Genomic DNA, 20,000 nt, shown 5'->3' on the forward strand with positions numbered 1-20,000 from the left:
GTAGTCGGCATCATTCTAAAGGAATACGAAGCGATGCGAGGGACAGAAATAAATACGGACAAGTTAGTAAGCTTGCAGCGATCCAAATGTACACTATCGAACAACGTTACGTCGCTGGACAGGTGGACTGATTAAAATACTCGATATTTGATTCTGATCAGGCCTTGTAGTGGACACAAACCAAGATCAGATTATATAGTGTGGTCAAGGCGGCGAGCTGGCAGACACGTTAGCGCGCCGGGCGAAATGCTTAGTGGTATTTCGTCTGTCGTTACGTTCTGAGTTCAAATTCCGCCGAGGTCAACTTTGCCTTTCATCCTTTCGGGGTCGATAAATAAAGTACCAGTTTCGCACTGGGATCGATGTAATCGACTCAATCCCTTCGTCTGTCCTTGTTTGTCCCCTCTATGTTTAGCCCCTTCTGGGCAGTAAAGAAATATATATAGTGTGGCCAGCCTCACTCAAAAATAAGCTGTGAGGAAGCTATTTCTCAGTGTTCGAGTTGATTTTGGCGAATGCCTACATTGCTTGCTTTACATTTATCTCTTGACTTCGGTGCCTCGTTCTACTCCCCGTCTGACCAGGTCAGAGCGCCTGCTTTTTAAATTCATATGAAAGAGATGCGTTCCACTGGGCAGGTAGTTTAATCTGTTGTCAGCACCTTCTGGAAAGCGAGCTCAACATGCTGTAGCTGCTGTTGCCGTTGAGCGAAGCGGTCTTCGTCCCAGTAGTGGGAGAAGTCTGAAACGTGGTCCTTTGCTATTCGTAAGACCCGTAGAAGAGAAAGCAGGTCAACCCGCGACACCGAGAGCATCGACGGATGGATGAATGCACATCCAGGCTCAACGGTTGCGTAGGAAAAGTGCTTAAGGCAACTATGGGTCTTAATCCAGCCCTGCTGTTCTCGATGTGGTGATGATAGCTCTTCCGAAAGTCCACCGAGCAACAATTATGCTCTTCTCGCGAGTGTAATATTTTCTTTACTTTTATAAATAAAAAGTTGGCTGTCGATGATAAGAAAGTACGCGTTCACACACAATTATTTATCGATTTATTTAGAAAAGTGGGTGTAGGGTAAAAGGATGCCGTAGGTACTTACAATTCGCAATCGTCTTGTGATCTTTCTCGCTGTAGTGGTCCATAGTGTAGAGGGTTTGTTTTACTATAGAATTGAGGTCAATGTTTAGCCAATCTTCAGACATTTGACTTGTAATCTCTCTGTTTTGTGTGACCGTTCGAGCAGCTTGACACAAGTGGTTTAAAGATGTCTGCCGCCGCAATAACTGACAAAAACGCCTTGCAACTAAAAGTAGATAGAATAAGAGGAAAGATATTTCACTTAGAAGATATTCATTGATTTTTCATTTTATTATTTCCCATTCGTATTTACAGTTTCAAAAGTAATAGAGTTAGGGGGAAAATATACTATCAAACCAAATACTGTTCAAACATCTTCGAGTAATTGTGACTTTATTTGCCACGAAAACACTCAACAGAATGAATACAATAAACGAAAGAGAGACAGAGAGAGACAGAGACAGAGACAGAGAAAGAGAGGGAAAGAGAAAGCATTTCATCTAAAAGAAGATTGATGTTTTCTTAAGAACCAAATTTTCAACCTCCATCACCTCGTTGTCTAAATGTCTCTTCTGCGTATTTGTTCTGTCGGCTGCTACTATTATGAGTGAACGGACAGACTACCCAGTCAAGATCGATAAGTCGTTAACACACACACACACACACACACACAAGAGAGAGAGAGAGAATAAAACTGAAACTTTTCAACATAAACTAGAAAGTACCTCATGAGAAGTTCAATAGGAATATAAAATTATGTAAAAAGAATCAATATCTTCACGCTATTTTCTGAAAAAAAAAAAAATGTTTTTGTTTAGTTAATAATAAAGAAACTGTCTTGTTTTTCACTGTTCAAACTAATCAATAATTTTGTTACTTTCGGCAAATCAGAATTACACTTATTATCATTATTATCATTATTATTATTATTATTATACATAAAGTATAAATTGAACATTGAGTCTAAACTCCATTCATTAAACCTATTATGTTATAGCCGACTAGCCCAATATATTTGTTCAATTCAAGGATTGAATTAAAAAGAAAACTCTAATATCATATATATATTTTAGCTTCTAGTTTATTTTTTTTTTGTTAATATTCATTTTCACGTTTTGATTTTTTTCAAAATCTTTTATATTAGTAAATTTTTTTTTCCTGTTCCATTGTTAAGTTGAATGGAACAGGATAATCACGGATAGACCGACCTAAATCTTCAATATCATCGTAGCTTGCTTCGATGACGTCTGGGATTCAACATTTTCTTTCTGTTTTATATATATATATATAGATATATATATATATATATATATATATATATATATATATATATATTATATATATATATATGTGTGTGTGTGTGTGTGTGTGTTGTGTGTGTGTGTGTGTGTGTGTGTGTGTGCGTGAGGCGCAATGGCCTAGTGGTTAGGGCAGCGGACTCGCGGTCATAAGATCACGATTTCGATTCGAGGACCGGGCGTTGTGAGTATTTATTGAGCAAAAGTACCTAAACCTCCACGAGGTTCCGGCAGGAGCTCGTGGCGAACCCTGCAAGTACTCTTTCACCACAATTTTCTACCAATCTTTCTTCCTGTTCCTGCTGTACCTGTATTTTTCAAAGGAACCAGCCTTGGCACACTCTGTGTCATGCTGAATCTCCCCGAGTACGCGTGTCTGTGGAGTGTTCAGCCACTTGCACGTTAATTTCACGAGCAGGCTGTTCTGTTGATTGGATCAACTGGAACCCTCGTCGTCGTAACCGACGGAGTGCCACGCATATATATATATATATATATGATTGGGCCAATATACTATATTTGCTACAATACGTGTGTGTGTGTGTTATCTGAAACTGTTTGATTCGGCTCCGTGTTGCTTCAAGTTTCGCAGGCCCCACGATCGGGCGCCCAACTCCTACAGGCTATATATTTATAATTCATTCAATATTACTTGGATAATAACCTCCGAACGTGCATTTAAATGCTCCTATAGTGTTATCGGCTACCATATACCATCATATGAGCTGGATAAGCATATGAAAATCTGTTAGTGCATAGAGTTCGTATAAAATTTACACAAGGAGAAGGTGGAAAAAAACAGGTCTAAATAAATTCCATTTGTTTCTGAGCTGATGAATTACTGGCACACGACTGTAGCTGAAACATATTTATTTATTTACGTAATCTATATATATAAAACTCTAGTTGTGTGAGTGTCTGTCCCCTTCGATTTAGATTCCTAACTCCTCCCACATTTTGCGGTGCAGTTTAACCAAATTCGGGTATCTTATAGTCGTGATTCATATCGAGCCCGTCTGACTATTAGCGCGCGTCAACGATGAGTCTACGATTTTAAAAATAATTTAACATCATTTTTTATTCCATTTTAATGCATAAAATGCATCGTATGTCGATGGAGGCGGAGTTGGCGTCCACGCTCACAGCTGCACCTGTTTGCTTCTCCCCCTTCCCTCCCTCGTGAAGCTGTGGGGAAGGGAGTGTAAAGAAATCAACGTTGTAATGCGTTGTGAAGGAAACCAGCGTTCTTTTAGAATAACGACTTCATGGCTTGAAGACACCAAAACAAAAATGGCTAAGAAAGCCCGAATTTATAAGGGAAGTAACTCTCTAAAAATGCTTATATAGTTATTTCCCTTACAAACCCGAGCAACGCCGGGCGATACTGCTAGCTATTTATAAAATAATTTTATGTAATGTATGTGAATGAAAAGTCAGCAGCTTAATGCTAGGCCACGGCAAAGAAACAGATGTTGTGACTTGTTATTAAAGCCTGTTTTATCCGTCTCTCTGAGTACCAGGCAGTGGCTGTCATGGCTTTTGATCTTAACTGATTAGAAGTGTTATTATGTACATTGTTTTGTCTTTGTATAAAAGACGGGCTACAGCAAATATTCTGCTCAATACCACAGATTTGCTTGTCAGTTGTTTGACCTTAATCAGTTAAGCATGTCCCTTGGTGGCCGACGATGTGTGCATCTCTGATCACGAGCAGAAGTAGTGGGGGAACATCATAGCCATGTGTTGGGAGGGATTCTTTGGGGTTTGAATAATTCACCTTTGGAAACATGGGTGTTTTGTTCATCATCCTTAAAACAACCCTTATTCAGGGACCTCTTGGGTGGGATGAGCGACTCGACGTGAAGAAAATTGCAGAAGTATAACTAATTTATTACTCATAGACTTTAACAACAAAATCTTATACGGACCCCCAAAGGTCATATGAACCCTAGTTGAAAACCACTACTCTACAAGATACAATTGTTATAGTAATGGTTGTTATGGAGACGGCTGCAATTGGCTATAGTTGTTATGGTGATGGTTGCTATGGAGACGGCTGCAATAGTGGTGTTAGTTATGGTGATGGTTGGTATGATAATAGGGATGGTTGCTATCATGATGGCTGTGACGGCAATGGTTGCTATGGTGATGGCTGTCATGGCAATGGTTGTTATGGTGATGGTTGTTACGGTGATGGTAGTGTTACTGACTGCGATAGTTGTTATTATTCTGTTTAGCCCCAGGTCAAACTTATGATTAAAGGCATTCCAAAAGTGACCATCCACTCTGTTGCACACGTGCGTGAGTAGGTGCGTCACTCCAGATAGTGTATCTAGAACAACATTAGCCAGTATGTCCATTTTTTAAGACGGTAAGATGTGGGATAAAGGAAATTTGGCTGCTATTTCTAACAGGTGGACTGGGCCGAGCCTCGTTGAGGTTCCTTCATTGACTCATTCATTTAATGATAGTGTTTTTGTTGTTGTTACACCTTAGGTCAGGTCTTATCAAGAAGTTCATATATTCAATGGTATCCCAGCACTCACAATCCGTCTTTGTTTTTCTTTCTTTATATATATATATATATATATATATATATATATAATATATATATATATATATATATATATATATTTTTACCCTATAGAATTATCTAGAACTGTATTATTGTGTCCTTAAGAGCGCGAGCAAGCAGAATCGTTAGCACACCGGACCGGACGAAATACCTATCAACATTTTGTTCGTCTTTACGTTTATGCTGCCAAGGTCGACTTTGCCATTCGTCCTATCGGAATTGATAAAATAAGTAGCAGTTGAGCCCTGGGATCGATGTATTTAACTGACCCCCATCCCTCAAAATTTCAGGCCTTGTGCCTATACTAGAAAGGGCTATTAACGTATTCTTGCCTTTATTTTAAGTTATTTGTATATGTTTTGAAATAGATTTAGTTGTTATTTCTAGCATGTCGAAGGACCACTGAAAGGCTTCATCCCACTCGTGGTTGATGATGCTAATTAACTGAGATAAGTGTAAGGGCTGGTTTTGATGGTATTGGTGCGGGTAGTGAAGTGGTGACGAATGTGGTGCGGATTAACGATGCTAATATTGGGTTGTCCGGAAAGTTCGTGCCGATTTACAGTACCTTACCTTTCAACTTATTTTAGAACATGGTTGAGTCCATGAAATAGGATTTGACTACACCTCCATTTAGAGCAGAGTTTAAGCTATCTTTTCGTGGAGGAAGGTTTATCTTCCTATAACCTGTGTTAATTCTGTAACCCTTTAAAATGGAAGATAACAAAGTTCATTTTCGGCACTTGATGCTTTGGGAACCAGACAAAAATTGCTGCAGCTCGGTTGGGATGTGTTACCCCCACCCTCCCTATTTCCCAGATATTGCTCCTTAGGATTTCCACTTATTCAGGTCTCTGCAGAATAGTCTTAATGGTAAAAATTTCAATTCCTTGGATGACGTAAAAAGATACCTTGATGAATTCTTTGCCATGAAACCACCTCAATTCTGGGAAGGGTATTTTCAAGTTAAAGGAAAGATGGAGACACGTTGTGCAACAAAATGGTTCATATTTGGTTGGTTAAAAATGTAATGGCAAGTATTTATTGGCCTTTTTCTTTCCTTTAAAAACCGGCACGGACTTTCCGGGCAACCCAATGAATTCTTTGCTATGAAACCACCTCAATTCTGGGAAAAAGGGTATTTTCAAGTTAAAGGAAAGATGGAAACGCATTGTGCAACAAAATGGTTCATATTTGGTTGATTAAAAATGTAATGGCAAGTATTTATTGGCCTTTTTCTTTCCTTTAAAAACCGGCACGGACTTTCCGGGCAACCCAATGAATTCTTTGCTATGAAACCACCTCAATTCTGGGAAAAAGGGTATTTTCAAGTTAAAGGAAAGATGGAAACGCATTGTGCAACAAAATGGTTCATATTTGGTTGATTAAAAATGTAATGGCAAGTATTTATTGGCCTTTTTCTTTCCTTTAAAAACCGGCACGGACTTTCCGGGCAACCCAATGAATTCTTTGCCATGAAACCACCTCAATTCTGGGAAGAGGGTATTTTCAAGTTAAAGGAAAGATGGAAACGCATTGTGCAACAAAATGGTTCATATTTGGTTGGTTAAAAATGTAATGGCAAGTATTTATTGGCCTTTTTCTTTCCTTTAAAAACCGGCACGGACTTTCCGGGCAACCCAATGAATTCTTTGCTATGAAACCACCTCAATTCTGGGAAAAAGGGTATTTTCAAGTTAAAGGAAAGATGGAAACGCATTGTGCAACAAAATGGTTCATATTTGGTTGGTTAAAAATGTAATGGCAAGTATTTATTGGCCTTTTTCTTTCCTTTAAAAACCGGCACGGACTTTCCGGGCAACCCAATGAATTCTTTGCTATGAAACCACCTCAATTCTGGGAAAAAGGGTATTTTCAAGTTAAAGAAAGATGGAGAAACGCATTGTGCAACAAAATGGTTCATATTTGGTTTGTTAAAATGTATATGGCAAGTATTTATTGGCCTTTTTCTTTCCTTTAAAAACCGGCACGGACTTTCCGGGCAACCCAATGAATTCTTTGCTATGAAACCACCTCAATTCTGGGAAAAAGGGTATTTTCAAGTTAAAGGAAAGATGGAAACGCATTGTGCAACAAAATGGTTCATATTTGGTTGATTAAAAATGTAATGGCAATATTTATTGACTCTTTGCTTTCCTTTAAAAATCGGCAAGAACTTTCCGGACAACCCAATAGTAATAGCGATAAAAGCAGTTGCTGTGGCGGTGGTAGTGGTTGCTGTCGTTGTCATGGTGGTGGTGATGGTTGTAGTGGTTGCTAGGATAGTAGTAGCTGGGATTAGCAGTGATTGGGACGCTGGCGGTTGTGATGGTTGTTGCAATGCTTGTGATGACTGGCTGCGATGGTAGTAGCTGCGTCAATGGTGGTTAAGGAGGAACCGTGATGGGGGGGGGGGGTGATGATGGTTGCGATGGTGATCGATCTAATGGCGGTTGCAATGACAATGTGATGGTGCTAGCAATGTCAGCGTTGGATGTGACGTGATGGTCTTGGTGGCGGTGGTGGTGGTGGTGGTAGTGGTTGTGGTGGTGGTGGTTGTGGTGATAGTGGTGGTGGGGGTTGTGGTGGTTGTAGTGGTGGTTGTGGTGGTTGAGTTGGTGGTGGTTGTTGTGGTGGTGGTAGTGGTGGTGGTGTTGGTGGTAGTGGTGGTGGAGATTGTGGTGGTGGTAGTGGTGAGTTGTAATGAACGCTGAAGATGGTGGTTCGTGGCAGTGAAGTTGTTGTTAGTGGTGGTGGTGGCGGCGGCGGTTGTGGTGAGGAATTGTAGAGAAAGGTGATGGTGATGGTGGCGGTGCTGACTGAGACGATGGCGAGGATGACGGTGACGACGCTGGCTATGACGGGTAGCCATGGTGTTGCTGCTGCTGCTGCTGATGATGATGATGATGGTGGCGATGATGACGACGGTTGTGATTATGATTGTGATGATGGTGATGATAATTAGGGTAACGATTATGACGTCGGTTGGCAATCGTCGGTGACGGTGACAGAGTGTGGGTGGGCGGGTGAGGGGAGTAAGGTGTAGGGGTTAGGGAGGAGAAGGAGGAGGAGGAAGAAGAGGAAGGTGGTGAGGAGCTATATTGGTTGTTGGGATGTGGACTGCGCCTTTTCTAAGCCCAAATAATTCTTCATTCATTCAACAAAGCCAATTATGATTCGCTGGAGCGTGTTTGTATAATGGCGGTAAAAATCCTTCTCTTTTCAATTTATTCTCCCCCCTCTTCTCCTCCCCCTTCCTCCTCCTCTTTTCTATCATCCCCTTGCCCCCTTTTTTCTGCACCTTCTTACTCACATCCCACCCTCCCCGCTTTAATGCCCTTTCCTTTCCTACTCTCACTTCATCCCCCACCCCACCCCACCTCCACTTCTTTACAGCCATCCCCGCCGCCACACACACACGGACAACACTCATCTCCATGCACGTCATTATTCCCCTCTTCTTTTCTGATTTATACTCCTTCATTCGCTTTTATTTTTTCTATCTTTTTTTTTCATCATTCTTTTCTTCTCATCTCCGCAACCTCACCACCCTACTCCCCCACCCCACCCCACCCCACCCCACCCCACCCCCCACCCACCCCACCCCACCCCCCACCCCACCCCGACCCATAAACCCCCACACCCACAATGGTTTTTCGTTCTTTCTTCATATCTTTATTTATTCCTCTTTTTAAAAAAATTTTTTTTTTCTCTTTCCAAAGCTGCGACCGCCCTCACCTTCACTTTATCCATACCACACGCAATTATCTCTTCCCCCGTACGTCATTTTTTCCTCCCTTTTATTTCTCTAATACATTTCACCACGCACCACTCCGTGCACCTCACACACACACACACACACACACACACACACACCACACACACACATAGTTGACTTCGACATTCACTCCAACGCTTTCCAACAAATAATTCAACAACAACAACAACAACAATACAAGGATGATAACAACAAAAGAGAGTGTGTAAAAACTCACAACAATCACGGAGAACAATAACCAGCCACCTCCCTCTTCAGCTTTAATAAACCGTCGCAATAAACACCATATCGACACCTATAACGAAAGCTATGAAGGTGGGGGGAAGAGGAACAAACGAAGGAGACTCTGCGTGGTCGTTGAACTCGCTAGAAGCAGCAGCTAAATCTCATTTGGACCACATCTCACAAATGATGTAGCCTGAAGCATATTGTTCCCGAAAGCAAGAAAAAGGGAAGGGCAAGACAGTGAAGTTTTGACTCTTTTACTTGCTTCAGTCATTAGATTGCGGCCATACTGGAGCTCCGCCTTGAAAACTTTTAGTGAAACGAAGCGATCCCAGTATTTATCTTTTTATATCTGGTACTTATTCTATCGGTCTCTCTCACACTATCGCTAAGTTACGGCGAGCTGGCAGAAACGTTAGCACGCCGGGCGAAATGCTCAGCAGTATTTCGTCTGCCGTTACGTTCTGAGTTCAAATTCCGCCGAGGTTGACTTTGCCTTTCATCCTTTCGGGGTCGATAAATTAAGTACCAGTTACACACTGGGGTCGATGTAATCGACTTAATACCTATGTCTGTCCTTGTTTGTCCCCTCTGTGTTTAGCCCCTTGCGGGTAATAAAGAAATAGGTATTTCGTCTGCCGTTACGTTCTGAGTTCAAATTCCGCCGAGGTCGACTTTGCCTTTCATCCTTTCGGGGTCGATTAATTAGTTACCAGTTACGCACTGGGGTCGATATAATCGACTTAATCCATTTGCCTGTCCTTGTTTGTCCTCTCTGTGTTTAGCCCCTTGTGGGTAGTAAAGAAATAGCTAAGTTACGGAAATGTAAACACACCAACACCGGTTGGCGAGCGTGTGTCACGGCCTTCTTTCAGTTTCCGCAGACCAAATCCACTCACAAGGCTTTGGTCGGCCCGGGGCTATAGTAGAAGACACTTGCCCAAGGTGCCACGCAGTGGGACTGAACCGGAAGCAAACTGCTCACCACACAACCTTGCCTTGCTACATCAGCTCCTGACAAACCCGTTGGAGTTTCGTCGCGATTTGAGACGTATTTTGCTCTTTTACTCTTTTACTTGTTTCAGGCATTTGACTGTGGCCATGCTGGAGCACCGCCTTTAGTCGAGCAAATTGGCCCCCTGGACTTATTAATTGTAAGTTACCAGTACTCCTAGCTCTGCTCTGTCCAGGGATGGTAATGATAATCAAGGGGTTCAGTTATGAGTCTTATATCAGAAAGCTAGCTCTTAGACATATGTTCTACAGGCCTATCAGTGTGGGGTAGTAAGTTACGCGAACCAGTCTCCCTGCATGAGTGGTACAGAGTCACGTGTCTCAAGGTTAGGATGTGTGAGACTAGCAGTATAAATTGTAAATAAACCGAAAGAAGGAAACGGAAAAAAACCCACTACAGGAACTTTGCCAAGGAAAGGCACGAATCTTCAGACTTTGGCATGGCGTTCCATGATCATCAACACGGGAAGACACGGAATATAAAGTGAGAGGGAAATAGGGGGGAGAGAGGGGGAATAGAGAAGAGAGAGAGAGGGGGTCTGCTACAGTTTTACTATTTCGTGGTCAAATGCAGAGCCAATTTAATATTCTATAATGCATTCTAGGGTGAATGGAATTGTAATAGAAAGAAAAACCCCCGACAAATCTAAATACTATAACGCACTCAATAAGGGTGCACACCATCTCGGTCATCTACATTGGAATTTATTTTTGGCCTTGCATAGGAAACCATAGCTAAATCTGCATCTTGAAGACCAACTTATCTCTTCGATCAGTCGTTAATATTCTGGTATGTATTTTATCGGCCACCGAAAGGCGGCGAGCTGGCAGAGACGTTATCGCTCGAGACGAAATGCATAGCAGTATGTCTTCTGGTTTGTTGTACTAAATTCAAATGTTACTGAGATCGACTTTGTATTTCTTCCTTTCGGGTCGATGAAGTAAGTACCAGTTGAGCACTGGGGTCGATGTAATCGACTAGCTCCCTACCCCGTAGTTTCAGGCCTTGTGTCTATGGCAGAAATGATTTTATCGATCACGGAAGGATAAAAATCACAAAGTTGGCTTGAGTTGGATTTGAACTCAGAACGGACAACGGTTGCAAACAAACACCATAAAGGATTTGGGTCCTGCTCCACCAAACTCTGTTAGAAGACAGAGAAGATGCAAAAAGAAGACAGAGAGCAACAACAGCTTCAGTGGAGGCGCAATGGCCCAGTGGTTAGGGCAGCGGACTCACGGTCGTAAGAACACGGTTTCGATTCCCAGACCAGGCATTGTGAGTGTTTATTGAGCAAAAACACATAAGCTTCACGAGGCTCCGGCGGTGTGGGAGGGGGGTGAACCCCGCTGTACTCTTTCACCACAACTTTCTCTCACTCCTTCTGCTACAAAGCAGAGGAACCTCGGTGTAACACACTATGGTGTGGTAAACATTCAGACCCTAGTCTAGATTGCGAATCCTCTGCACCCCAAGATGGTTCAGCTCTCCACTCGTTAAAAGCCACCGTTTATGCAATGAGGATAACAACATAGCTTTCACGTCTGTGCAACCACCTTATTGTTTGCTTTGTTACTATTGTCTTAACTATGTCGTTGTTGCTGCTGCTGTTGTTGTTGTTTTTCATGCTTTGGATGTTTGTTGTTGTTGTTATTGTTCGGGTGGTTTAGCACATGAGGTGGGTGGATCTTCAAGTTGCCACACGCATTCTCAGTAGCTTAGAGTAGGCTCGAATTAGAGATTATTCTTTGTGGCTAATGGTGTGAGTCCTGATCGAAGAAGAAGAAGAAGAAGAAGAAGAAGGCGGCTTCAACAATTTATTTAAACGGTTGGCACAAGGCCAGCGATGGGGTAAAACGATTAGATTGTCCCCATTGCACAACTGGTACTTATTTTATCGACCTCCAAAGGATGAAGGGTAGAGTCGACTTTGGCGGAATTTGAACTTAGAGCGGAAAGCCGGACGAAGCAGAATCGAAACTAAACTACAGAATTTTATGCGCAAAGTATTACCGCTGTAGAACGGTAACTTTCACAACTACAACAATTACAACGAAAAATAAAAGACAAGCTGGAATGGTTAAAAACCAAAGTTTGAAAAAATAATAATAATAATAGCAAAACAACAACAACAACAACAATCAATGAATAAAACAAATAATACAAAAATAAATAGCAATAATTATCTATAACGATAATTAACAACAGGATTTTAATTAGCGCAAGTCATAAATGGGAGATCGCAAAGTGATTTTCAAAAACTTTGTCAAAACCACCCGAACAATAACAACAACAACAAACATCCAAAGCATGAACAACAGCAGCAACAACAACAACATAGTTAAGACAATAGTAACAAAGCAAACAATAAGATCATTAACAAAGCATGAAACAAGAAAACAACAAAAGCTCTTAATTAGCGTGTTAATTACACCACAGCATATTCACGGATCAACCATATTCATAAACCTCTCTCACAACAGCAGCAAGAAGAACAACACGATCAAGAGTATTATGATTATCATGGTGATTATGATTCTGATTCTGATGATGATGATGATGATGGCGACGATTATGATGATGATGATGATGATGATAGTTATCATCATCATCATCATCATAGTTATCGCCATCGTCTTTGCTATAATTATGATCGCCATTATTATCACACGATCAAGAGTATTATGATTATCATGGTGATTATGATGATGATGATGATGATGGTGACGATTATGATGATGATGATGATGATAGTTATCATCATCATCATCATCATCGTCATCGTATTTGCTATAATTATGATCGCCATTATTATCGCCATCATCTTCATTATCATCATCACTGTTTTTTAAGAAAAAAAAATATTGTTGTGGTCCCAATCTAATTTACATCCCAAACCCCCACCTCTCAACTCAGCTTAGTACCACCCACTATCTCTCCCTCTCCATCTCCCCCTCTCTCATTTTTTTTGTTTGTTTGTTTTTTTTTTTCTCTCCTCCACCCCCACCCCCGCTGCCACCAAAATTTGGTTTTACTCATTCATTCGTTCTCTCCGCCACATTAAACAAGAGCCGAACTCTTCTTGCTGAGCGGGTCACCATGAAGAACAGTTAAGCGTTGAGCAACAATCCCTTGTGTATGTGTGTATTGTTGCTGTTGTTGTTATGTTGTGTGTTGTGTGTGTGTGTGTGTGTGTGTGTGTGTGTAGTGCGTTGTAGTGGGAGAAGGGTCAAAGGTGAAGTTATGATATGGTCGGTAGGTAATACACGGAGCGCAGAGGATTGGCGAGAAGGTCACCCATTGGAAATTGAAGAGAGGAAGGAAGAAAGAAAGAAAGAGAGAAAGAGAGAAAGAAAGAAAGAAAGAGAGGAGAAAGAAAGAAAGAAAGAAAGAAAGAAAGAGAGGAGAAAGAAAGAAAGAAAGAAGAAATGAGAAAGAAAGAAAGAAAGAAAGAAAGAGAGTAGAAAGAAAGAAAGAAAGAAGGAGAAGAAAGAAAGAAAGAAAGAAAGAGAGGAGGAAGGACGAGAAGAAAAGAATGAGAACAATGTGTTGAATATGTTGGTTTTAGCAGTCGAACTTCACCACAAATCACACTCTACCAGTCTAAAAATGTCAGCAGTCCCTTGGTGGGCTTGAACTACCAACCTTTCGGTTAACAGCCGAACGTGCTAACCGACTGCACCATACAAAAAAAAGAAAGAAAAAAGACTGGCTTAATGGTTAAGGTATTCGGCTCACAATCGTAAGGCAGTGAGTTCAATTCTCGACGGTGCGTTGTGTCCTTAAGCAAGACACTTTATTTCACATTGCTCCAGTCCACTGAGCTGGCAAAAATGAACTGTGCCTCTAATTCAAAGGGTCAGCCTTGTTACACTCTGTGTGTCACGCTGTCTGTGGAGTACTCAGCCACTTGCACATTAATTTCATTAATTTCGCGAGCAGAATGTCACAACCGACGGAGTGCCAGTTGTCTTTTTTTTTTTCTAAATTTTTTTTTTTACCTTTTTTGCTCTGATTTGCAAATATGATGGAATGGTCACGATTGGAAAGCCTTTGGCTGTATGTCTGCTCATTCAGAGCGGTCTGAACTCAGACGAAGCACCAACAATAACAAAGACTTACCCCCAACTCTGCTACACCCCTACCCCCTACATTATATCTCAATGCATCTCTATCCGTCTATTTCATCGTTTTCCCCCTCCTTCGTCTTCTTTCCCGTCTCCATCTTTCTTTTTATCTTCCTCACCTCCTTCTTTTCATCCCTTTTTTTCTCATTACTATTCCACCTCTTCTTCTTCTTCTTAGCTTCCTAAAGTGTTTACCTCCACCAAGACTAGGCAACGTAGTTTAAGAAAACAAAAGGTTCGGATTGTTCCCACGCACTCAGATACCTAGTCGTCTGTTAAGTGTGTGTGTCCGTCCGTCTGTCTGTCTGTGTCCTTACGACTTTATATATATCAATATACTTTTCAACTCTAGGCACAAGATCCGTAATTTTTTGGGGAGGGAGCCAGTCGATTAGATCGAGCCCTGTGCGTAACTGGCACTTAATTTATCGACCCCAAAAGGATGAAAGGCAAAGTCGATCTCGGCGGTATTTGAACTGAAAACGTGAAGACAGATTGATAAATATAAGTGAGCATGAAGGCGGCGAGCTGGCAGAAACGTTAGCACGCCGGACGAAATGCTTAGGAGTATTTCGCCAGTCTTTATGCTCTGAGTTCAAATTCCGCCAAGTCGACTTTGCCTTTCATCCTTTCGGGGTCGATTAAATAGGTACCAGTTACGCACTGAGGTCGATCTAATCGACTTAATCCGTTTGTCTGTCCTTGTTTGTCCCCTCTATGTTTAACCCTCTGTGCTTAGCCCTCTACACATATCAAAGAGCGTATACGTATACATGTGCAAGTATGTGTAGGCGTTCCAATGCCAAAAAAAGGCTTGTTGTGGTGTGGCCGAATCGCTAAGAAAGCCACTCTGTAGCTGCGACGCCCGAGTTCGATCTCACTACGTGGAGTTTTGGGCAAATGCCATTTTCTATAGCATCAGATCGATCGATACCTTGTGAGAAAAATTGAGTCGGTTGTATTTTTATTCGAAAGCGGTACAACTTGGTCACACACTGCGTCGCGCTGATTCTGCCAGAGAATTACATTAAGAGTACACGTGTCTGTGGAATGGTTCTGGAGTAATGTGAAATAAGTGCCTTGTTCAGAGACAACATACTACTCGAACCAGGAATTGAACCCCAGACCTTATGATCGTTAATCCAAAACCATAACTAGTTGGCCACGCGCCTTATTAACGTTCTCTAAAGCAGCGCTACTCAAAGTGGTGGTCTGCGGACCGGTGCCGGTCCGCGAACCATCAGCTGCCAGTACGCGGCGAGTTTCCAGAAAAGAAAGAAACATTATAAAATGCTTATAAATTGCTTATATAATATTGTATTATTTGTTTACAAAATAAATATAAGATAAAAAAAACTGTCAACTTTTATTATATTCATTATATATATATTGTTTCCGGTATAAATTAATATTACTAAGAAATATTATCGGTCCTTGAACATTGGGAGAAAAAATTGCCGGTACGCCACAGCAGATAGTTTGAGAAGCACTATTCTAAAGCAATCTGGATAGTCGACAGAATACTCGGGCAATGTGTAATGTTGGTTTTATTTTAACCTTTGCTATGAACTTTTGGGTACTCTGTAGAATACCTATGTACTATGATGCTTTAGTGTCATTCAAAGTTCGTAAAACACACACACACGCGCGCGCGCGCACACACACACACACACACACACACATACACAGAAACAGTTATCTATGGCAGAATGTAGAAAGATTTAAGTACAAACACACAAAAAAAACCAAGTTTAGATGATAGAGGTAGGACTATTTTGATATTTCGTAATTAAATATCACAGAGTTTTGAAGAAGGATAGTTGAAATTCATATTTGTCAAGCTTGAATCTTTAGCGTGCCAGGCCAAATGCTTCGTGGTATTTCGTCGCTACGTTCCAAGTTCAAATTCCGCCGAGGTCGACTTTTCATTCTTTCGGGGTCGTTAAATTAAGTACCAGTGAAACACTGGGGTCGATGTAATCGACTCATCCCCTTCCTTAAAATGGCTGGCTAACCATGTGGCAAAATTTGAAACCATATTTGTCATGCTTTCTCAAGTGCATTTTTAATTGTAGTTGTATAAAGTACGATTTGAAGTCTCAAATTCAATTCACCAATATTTTCTAAACAAATGTTCACAACAACGATTCTGCACTAAACAATTAAAGTACAAAATGAAAAAAAAGGGGAAAAAAACAAAAACATGAAAAACATTTCTGATGAATATCATATATATTTGACCGATATAGTAGGTACATAACCAGGGTTAATTTAGCTCTTCATATATATATATATTATATATATATATATATATGTATATATATATATATATATATGTATATATATATATATATATATATAAACGTAGGGTTGCTGTAAAGTTCCTAGCTTTAAGGGTTTCAAGAAAGGCTTGGCTGGGGACTCAACCTTGGGCAAATATATCAATCGAATCTTGACTAAAGAAGAATAAAACATGAATATGGTCGATTCTTTGTACTTACGATCAAATTTTACTTTACACAGATTTTCCGGCAAGGAATATAATGCATAGTTCAGCCAATCGTCTAACTGACGAGCAAACTTCCGTATAACTTGAGTCAAACTGAAAACGAAAAAAAGAGCGGGAAAAATTTAGGAAAATATTGAAATTTAACAAGGGAAATACAAAGAATTCATACCCATCAGAGGTACATAATGACGTTTGGGAAAAGTACTCATCGAATTGTGATGTTCACAAAATGATGAGGACGACAAAGATTGAGGAAGGTTTTTGCAAAGTAATCCCAGAAGTTATAGGGGTTCTAAGTATCGTTACCAACCGAGTTAGTAGCTTCTTTGTTAATTAGCTCTGAGAATTGCATTAATGCAGAAATTTGGTCTCATAGGAACAGGGAGGATTGTTCGAAAGGTCTTCGATATCTGAGGAAGCTAGGGGGGATCCGGTACCAAGAACTTTGATTCTAATTGTCTCCTGTGGAAATATATTGGGTCGTGGAGAAATAGTAGCTTGCTTAGGAACAGGTGAGGGGCCTCAATAAATTCCGTCTGACCCAAGCAAGCATAGAAAAGTGGACGTTAAAATGATGATGATGGTGACGATGATGATGGTGACGATGATGATGATGGTTTTTAGCAACTATTCCACATGCACAGAACATTAATATCTTTCGACTTGGCGTGGATGCACCGTTCGAATACATTCAACTAGCTCGATCGATCCGCAATATATTTATTATTGGTTTTTATGTTATGAATTTCAGAGATAAGTATAAGAAAAAAAAACAAAACAACAGATTGGCGCATGTGGGATTTGAACTCTGAACTTAGATTTCGTTGGCAACTGCGGAAACAAACGGCAACGACTTTATTATCATGATGAAGAATGATGAAAATTGTAAAGAATGATGATGATGACGATGGTAGTGATGTTGATGGTGATGATAATATTGTGTGCGATGATGATAACAATGATGATGATGATGAGTGTGATGATGACAATGGGGACGATGGTGATGGAGATGATGATGATGATGATGATGATGATGAATGCGATGATGATGACAACGGTGATGATGGTGATGATGATGATGATGATAACGATGATGATGGTGACGATGGTGACGATGATGATGAGGATGATGATGATAACGATGATGATGGTGATGAAAGAAATAAGAAAAGGTAGAAAGGAAAAAAGAAAGAAGACAAGAATTAAAATAATTTGCAAGAGTTTACCTTTCCGGTAAAGCTTGTAACACAGACGGCATAAGAACGCTAGCTATTGCTTTATATAAAATTGAATCACAGACTCCCACCAGAGTTACGATAGCATTGATGTTTAACAATGGCAATAAGTGTTGAGGCATCCCTTGCCAGAAATGTACCAGAAAACTTTGAATCTATAATTGAAACAAAAAAATTAGATGAAAAAAAAGAAAACTTTTGTTAAAAGTACATGATAGTGTCGTGGGCAAAAATGCAATAGAATATTATTATATTAAACATGAAGAATTTGACTATCTATCAATGATTGTTTCGTCATCACTTCGGCAAATTCCGTGAGGGGTATATTACACTGGGGACGTGAGAACGAGACGGAATTGCGTTCGGAGTTGTTTCCTGTGCAAGTCTAAATAATGGAAAGAAATTATTTCATCATTGACTAATTTTCTTTTCTACTCTAGGCACAAGGCCCGAAGTTTTGGGAGAGTGGGCCAGTCGATTAGATCGACCCCAGTGCGTTACTGGTACTTAATTTATCGACCCCGAAAGGATGAAAGGCAAAGTCGACCTCGGCATTGGTGTTGCTTTCTTTTGACTAAGCACAAAGATATATTCTTTGAAACGAAGCTGATATTAGAATTAATACATTTACTACAAAAGATCATGATAAAACTCGACAGAAGTAATTCTGCAATGCAGAAAAAAACAAAACAATATTAGTCAGATAAAATAATTTTGTTTGTTTGTTTTTCTTTGTTTAGAAATGTACAGGAAGACAACTCCGAACAAGTTTCAATTTTATTCTGACCTCCTCAGCGAAATACATCATTCACTACCCTTGCCGAAATGATGATGAAGTGACCATTTAGTAAATAACCAGGGTGCACATATAGTTGGTGTGGGCAACAGAGTTGCTTAACCTTTCTTACACCAACTCATCCAAGACCATCCCTACATCTATGATGCTCATTTCTTTTTTTTTAACTCATCTAAATTAAAAACAATTCATAAAAATTTCTTCTTGAATTGTCAGTTTAATAACGACAGTTATTTTACTAAATATTTTATTATTTTGAAAATCAATTGAAAATGCTGTGTTTTTCGATAGAGACATAACAACAAAAAGATTAAAGAATAAACAGTTTAGAGACATGATTCTCATAAATAAAATAAACGTTAGTTAAGTAAGTGTAGCCAAAATTAAATCAGGTGGCCAAAGACTGTTTATTGAAAGGATAGTACTATATTAATCTATCAACCTCGAAACACGCTACTGAAAACATTTTAATCGACGGTATAAACGAAAGCTTATAACTACCAATAAAAGAAATGTTTTATATAGACGCTTCATGTCAATTTAAGAAAAACAATACTTTCTGTACGGTCCATTAATCCATTAATTTCAATTTCCTGATTCCGTGCCGGTGGCACGTAAAAAGCACTAACCGATCGTGGCCGTTGCCAGCCTCGCCTGGCACCTGTGCCGGTGGCACGTGAAAAGTACCCACTACACTCACGGAGTGGTTGGCGTTAGGAAGGGCTATCCAGCTGTAGAAACACTGCCAGATCAGACTGGGCCTGATGCAGCCTTCTGGCTTCCCAGACCCCAGTCGGACCGTCCAACCCATGCTAGCATGGAAAACAGATGTTAAACGATGATGATGATGATGATGATGATGATGATGATCCTTGTTCAGATCCACACAAACGTGCGTCGATGTCCGAATCCACTTACCATAAATGCTTAGCTAGGATCAGTGGTTCTCAACGGATGTCCAAATAAGGTTGGGTTGTTATAATTTATGTGCAAGAAATTGGTTACAGCTTTACAACACAGAAAATATGATTTGGTTAAAAGATGGATTGGTTATGAGGATCCACTCGAATAAAATAAGTATCAAAGGGATCCATAGACAAAAACGGTTGACAACCATTGAACTATATCAAACCAATCAGACCAGCTATACAGAAAAAACTACAAGATAGGAACACAAACATCCATAAACAAGCAGAAGGTTGCATTATAATATTGATAAGAAATTCGGGATCTTTTCGCTTTGACCGGCAGATTTTTAAAATAATTTCTTTGTAACTAAACACTTTTAAAATTCGTATACTGGTAGAATGTGTTTATAAAACATCAGTTTCTCTTGGTTTTATTGAGAAAATTCTGTAGTTTGTA

The 20,000-nt window shown here is 40.2% G+C and overlaps 1 protein-coding gene across 1 annotated transcript in view; it reads right to left on the minus strand.

Moving 5' to 3' along the window:
* The window catches only part of LOC115211724 (transcription factor RFX4-like), a 53,077-nt gene that overhangs the window by 14,320 nt on the left and 18,757 nt on the right, over positions 1-20,000 (minus strand). The window contains 3 exon segments of the mRNA XM_036503185.1: positions 1,100-1,303; positions 16,597-16,697; positions 17,831-17,994. Coding sequence (XP_036359078.1) covers positions 1,100-1,303; positions 16,597-16,697; positions 17,831-17,994 — 469 coding nt within the window.

Source organism: Octopus sinensis, linkage group LG5 (genome assembly GCF_006345805.1).
Source record: "Octopus sinensis linkage group LG5, ASM634580v1, whole genome shotgun sequence".
NCBI lineage: Eukaryota > Metazoa > Mollusca > Cephalopoda > Octopoda > Octopodidae > Octopus > Octopus sinensis.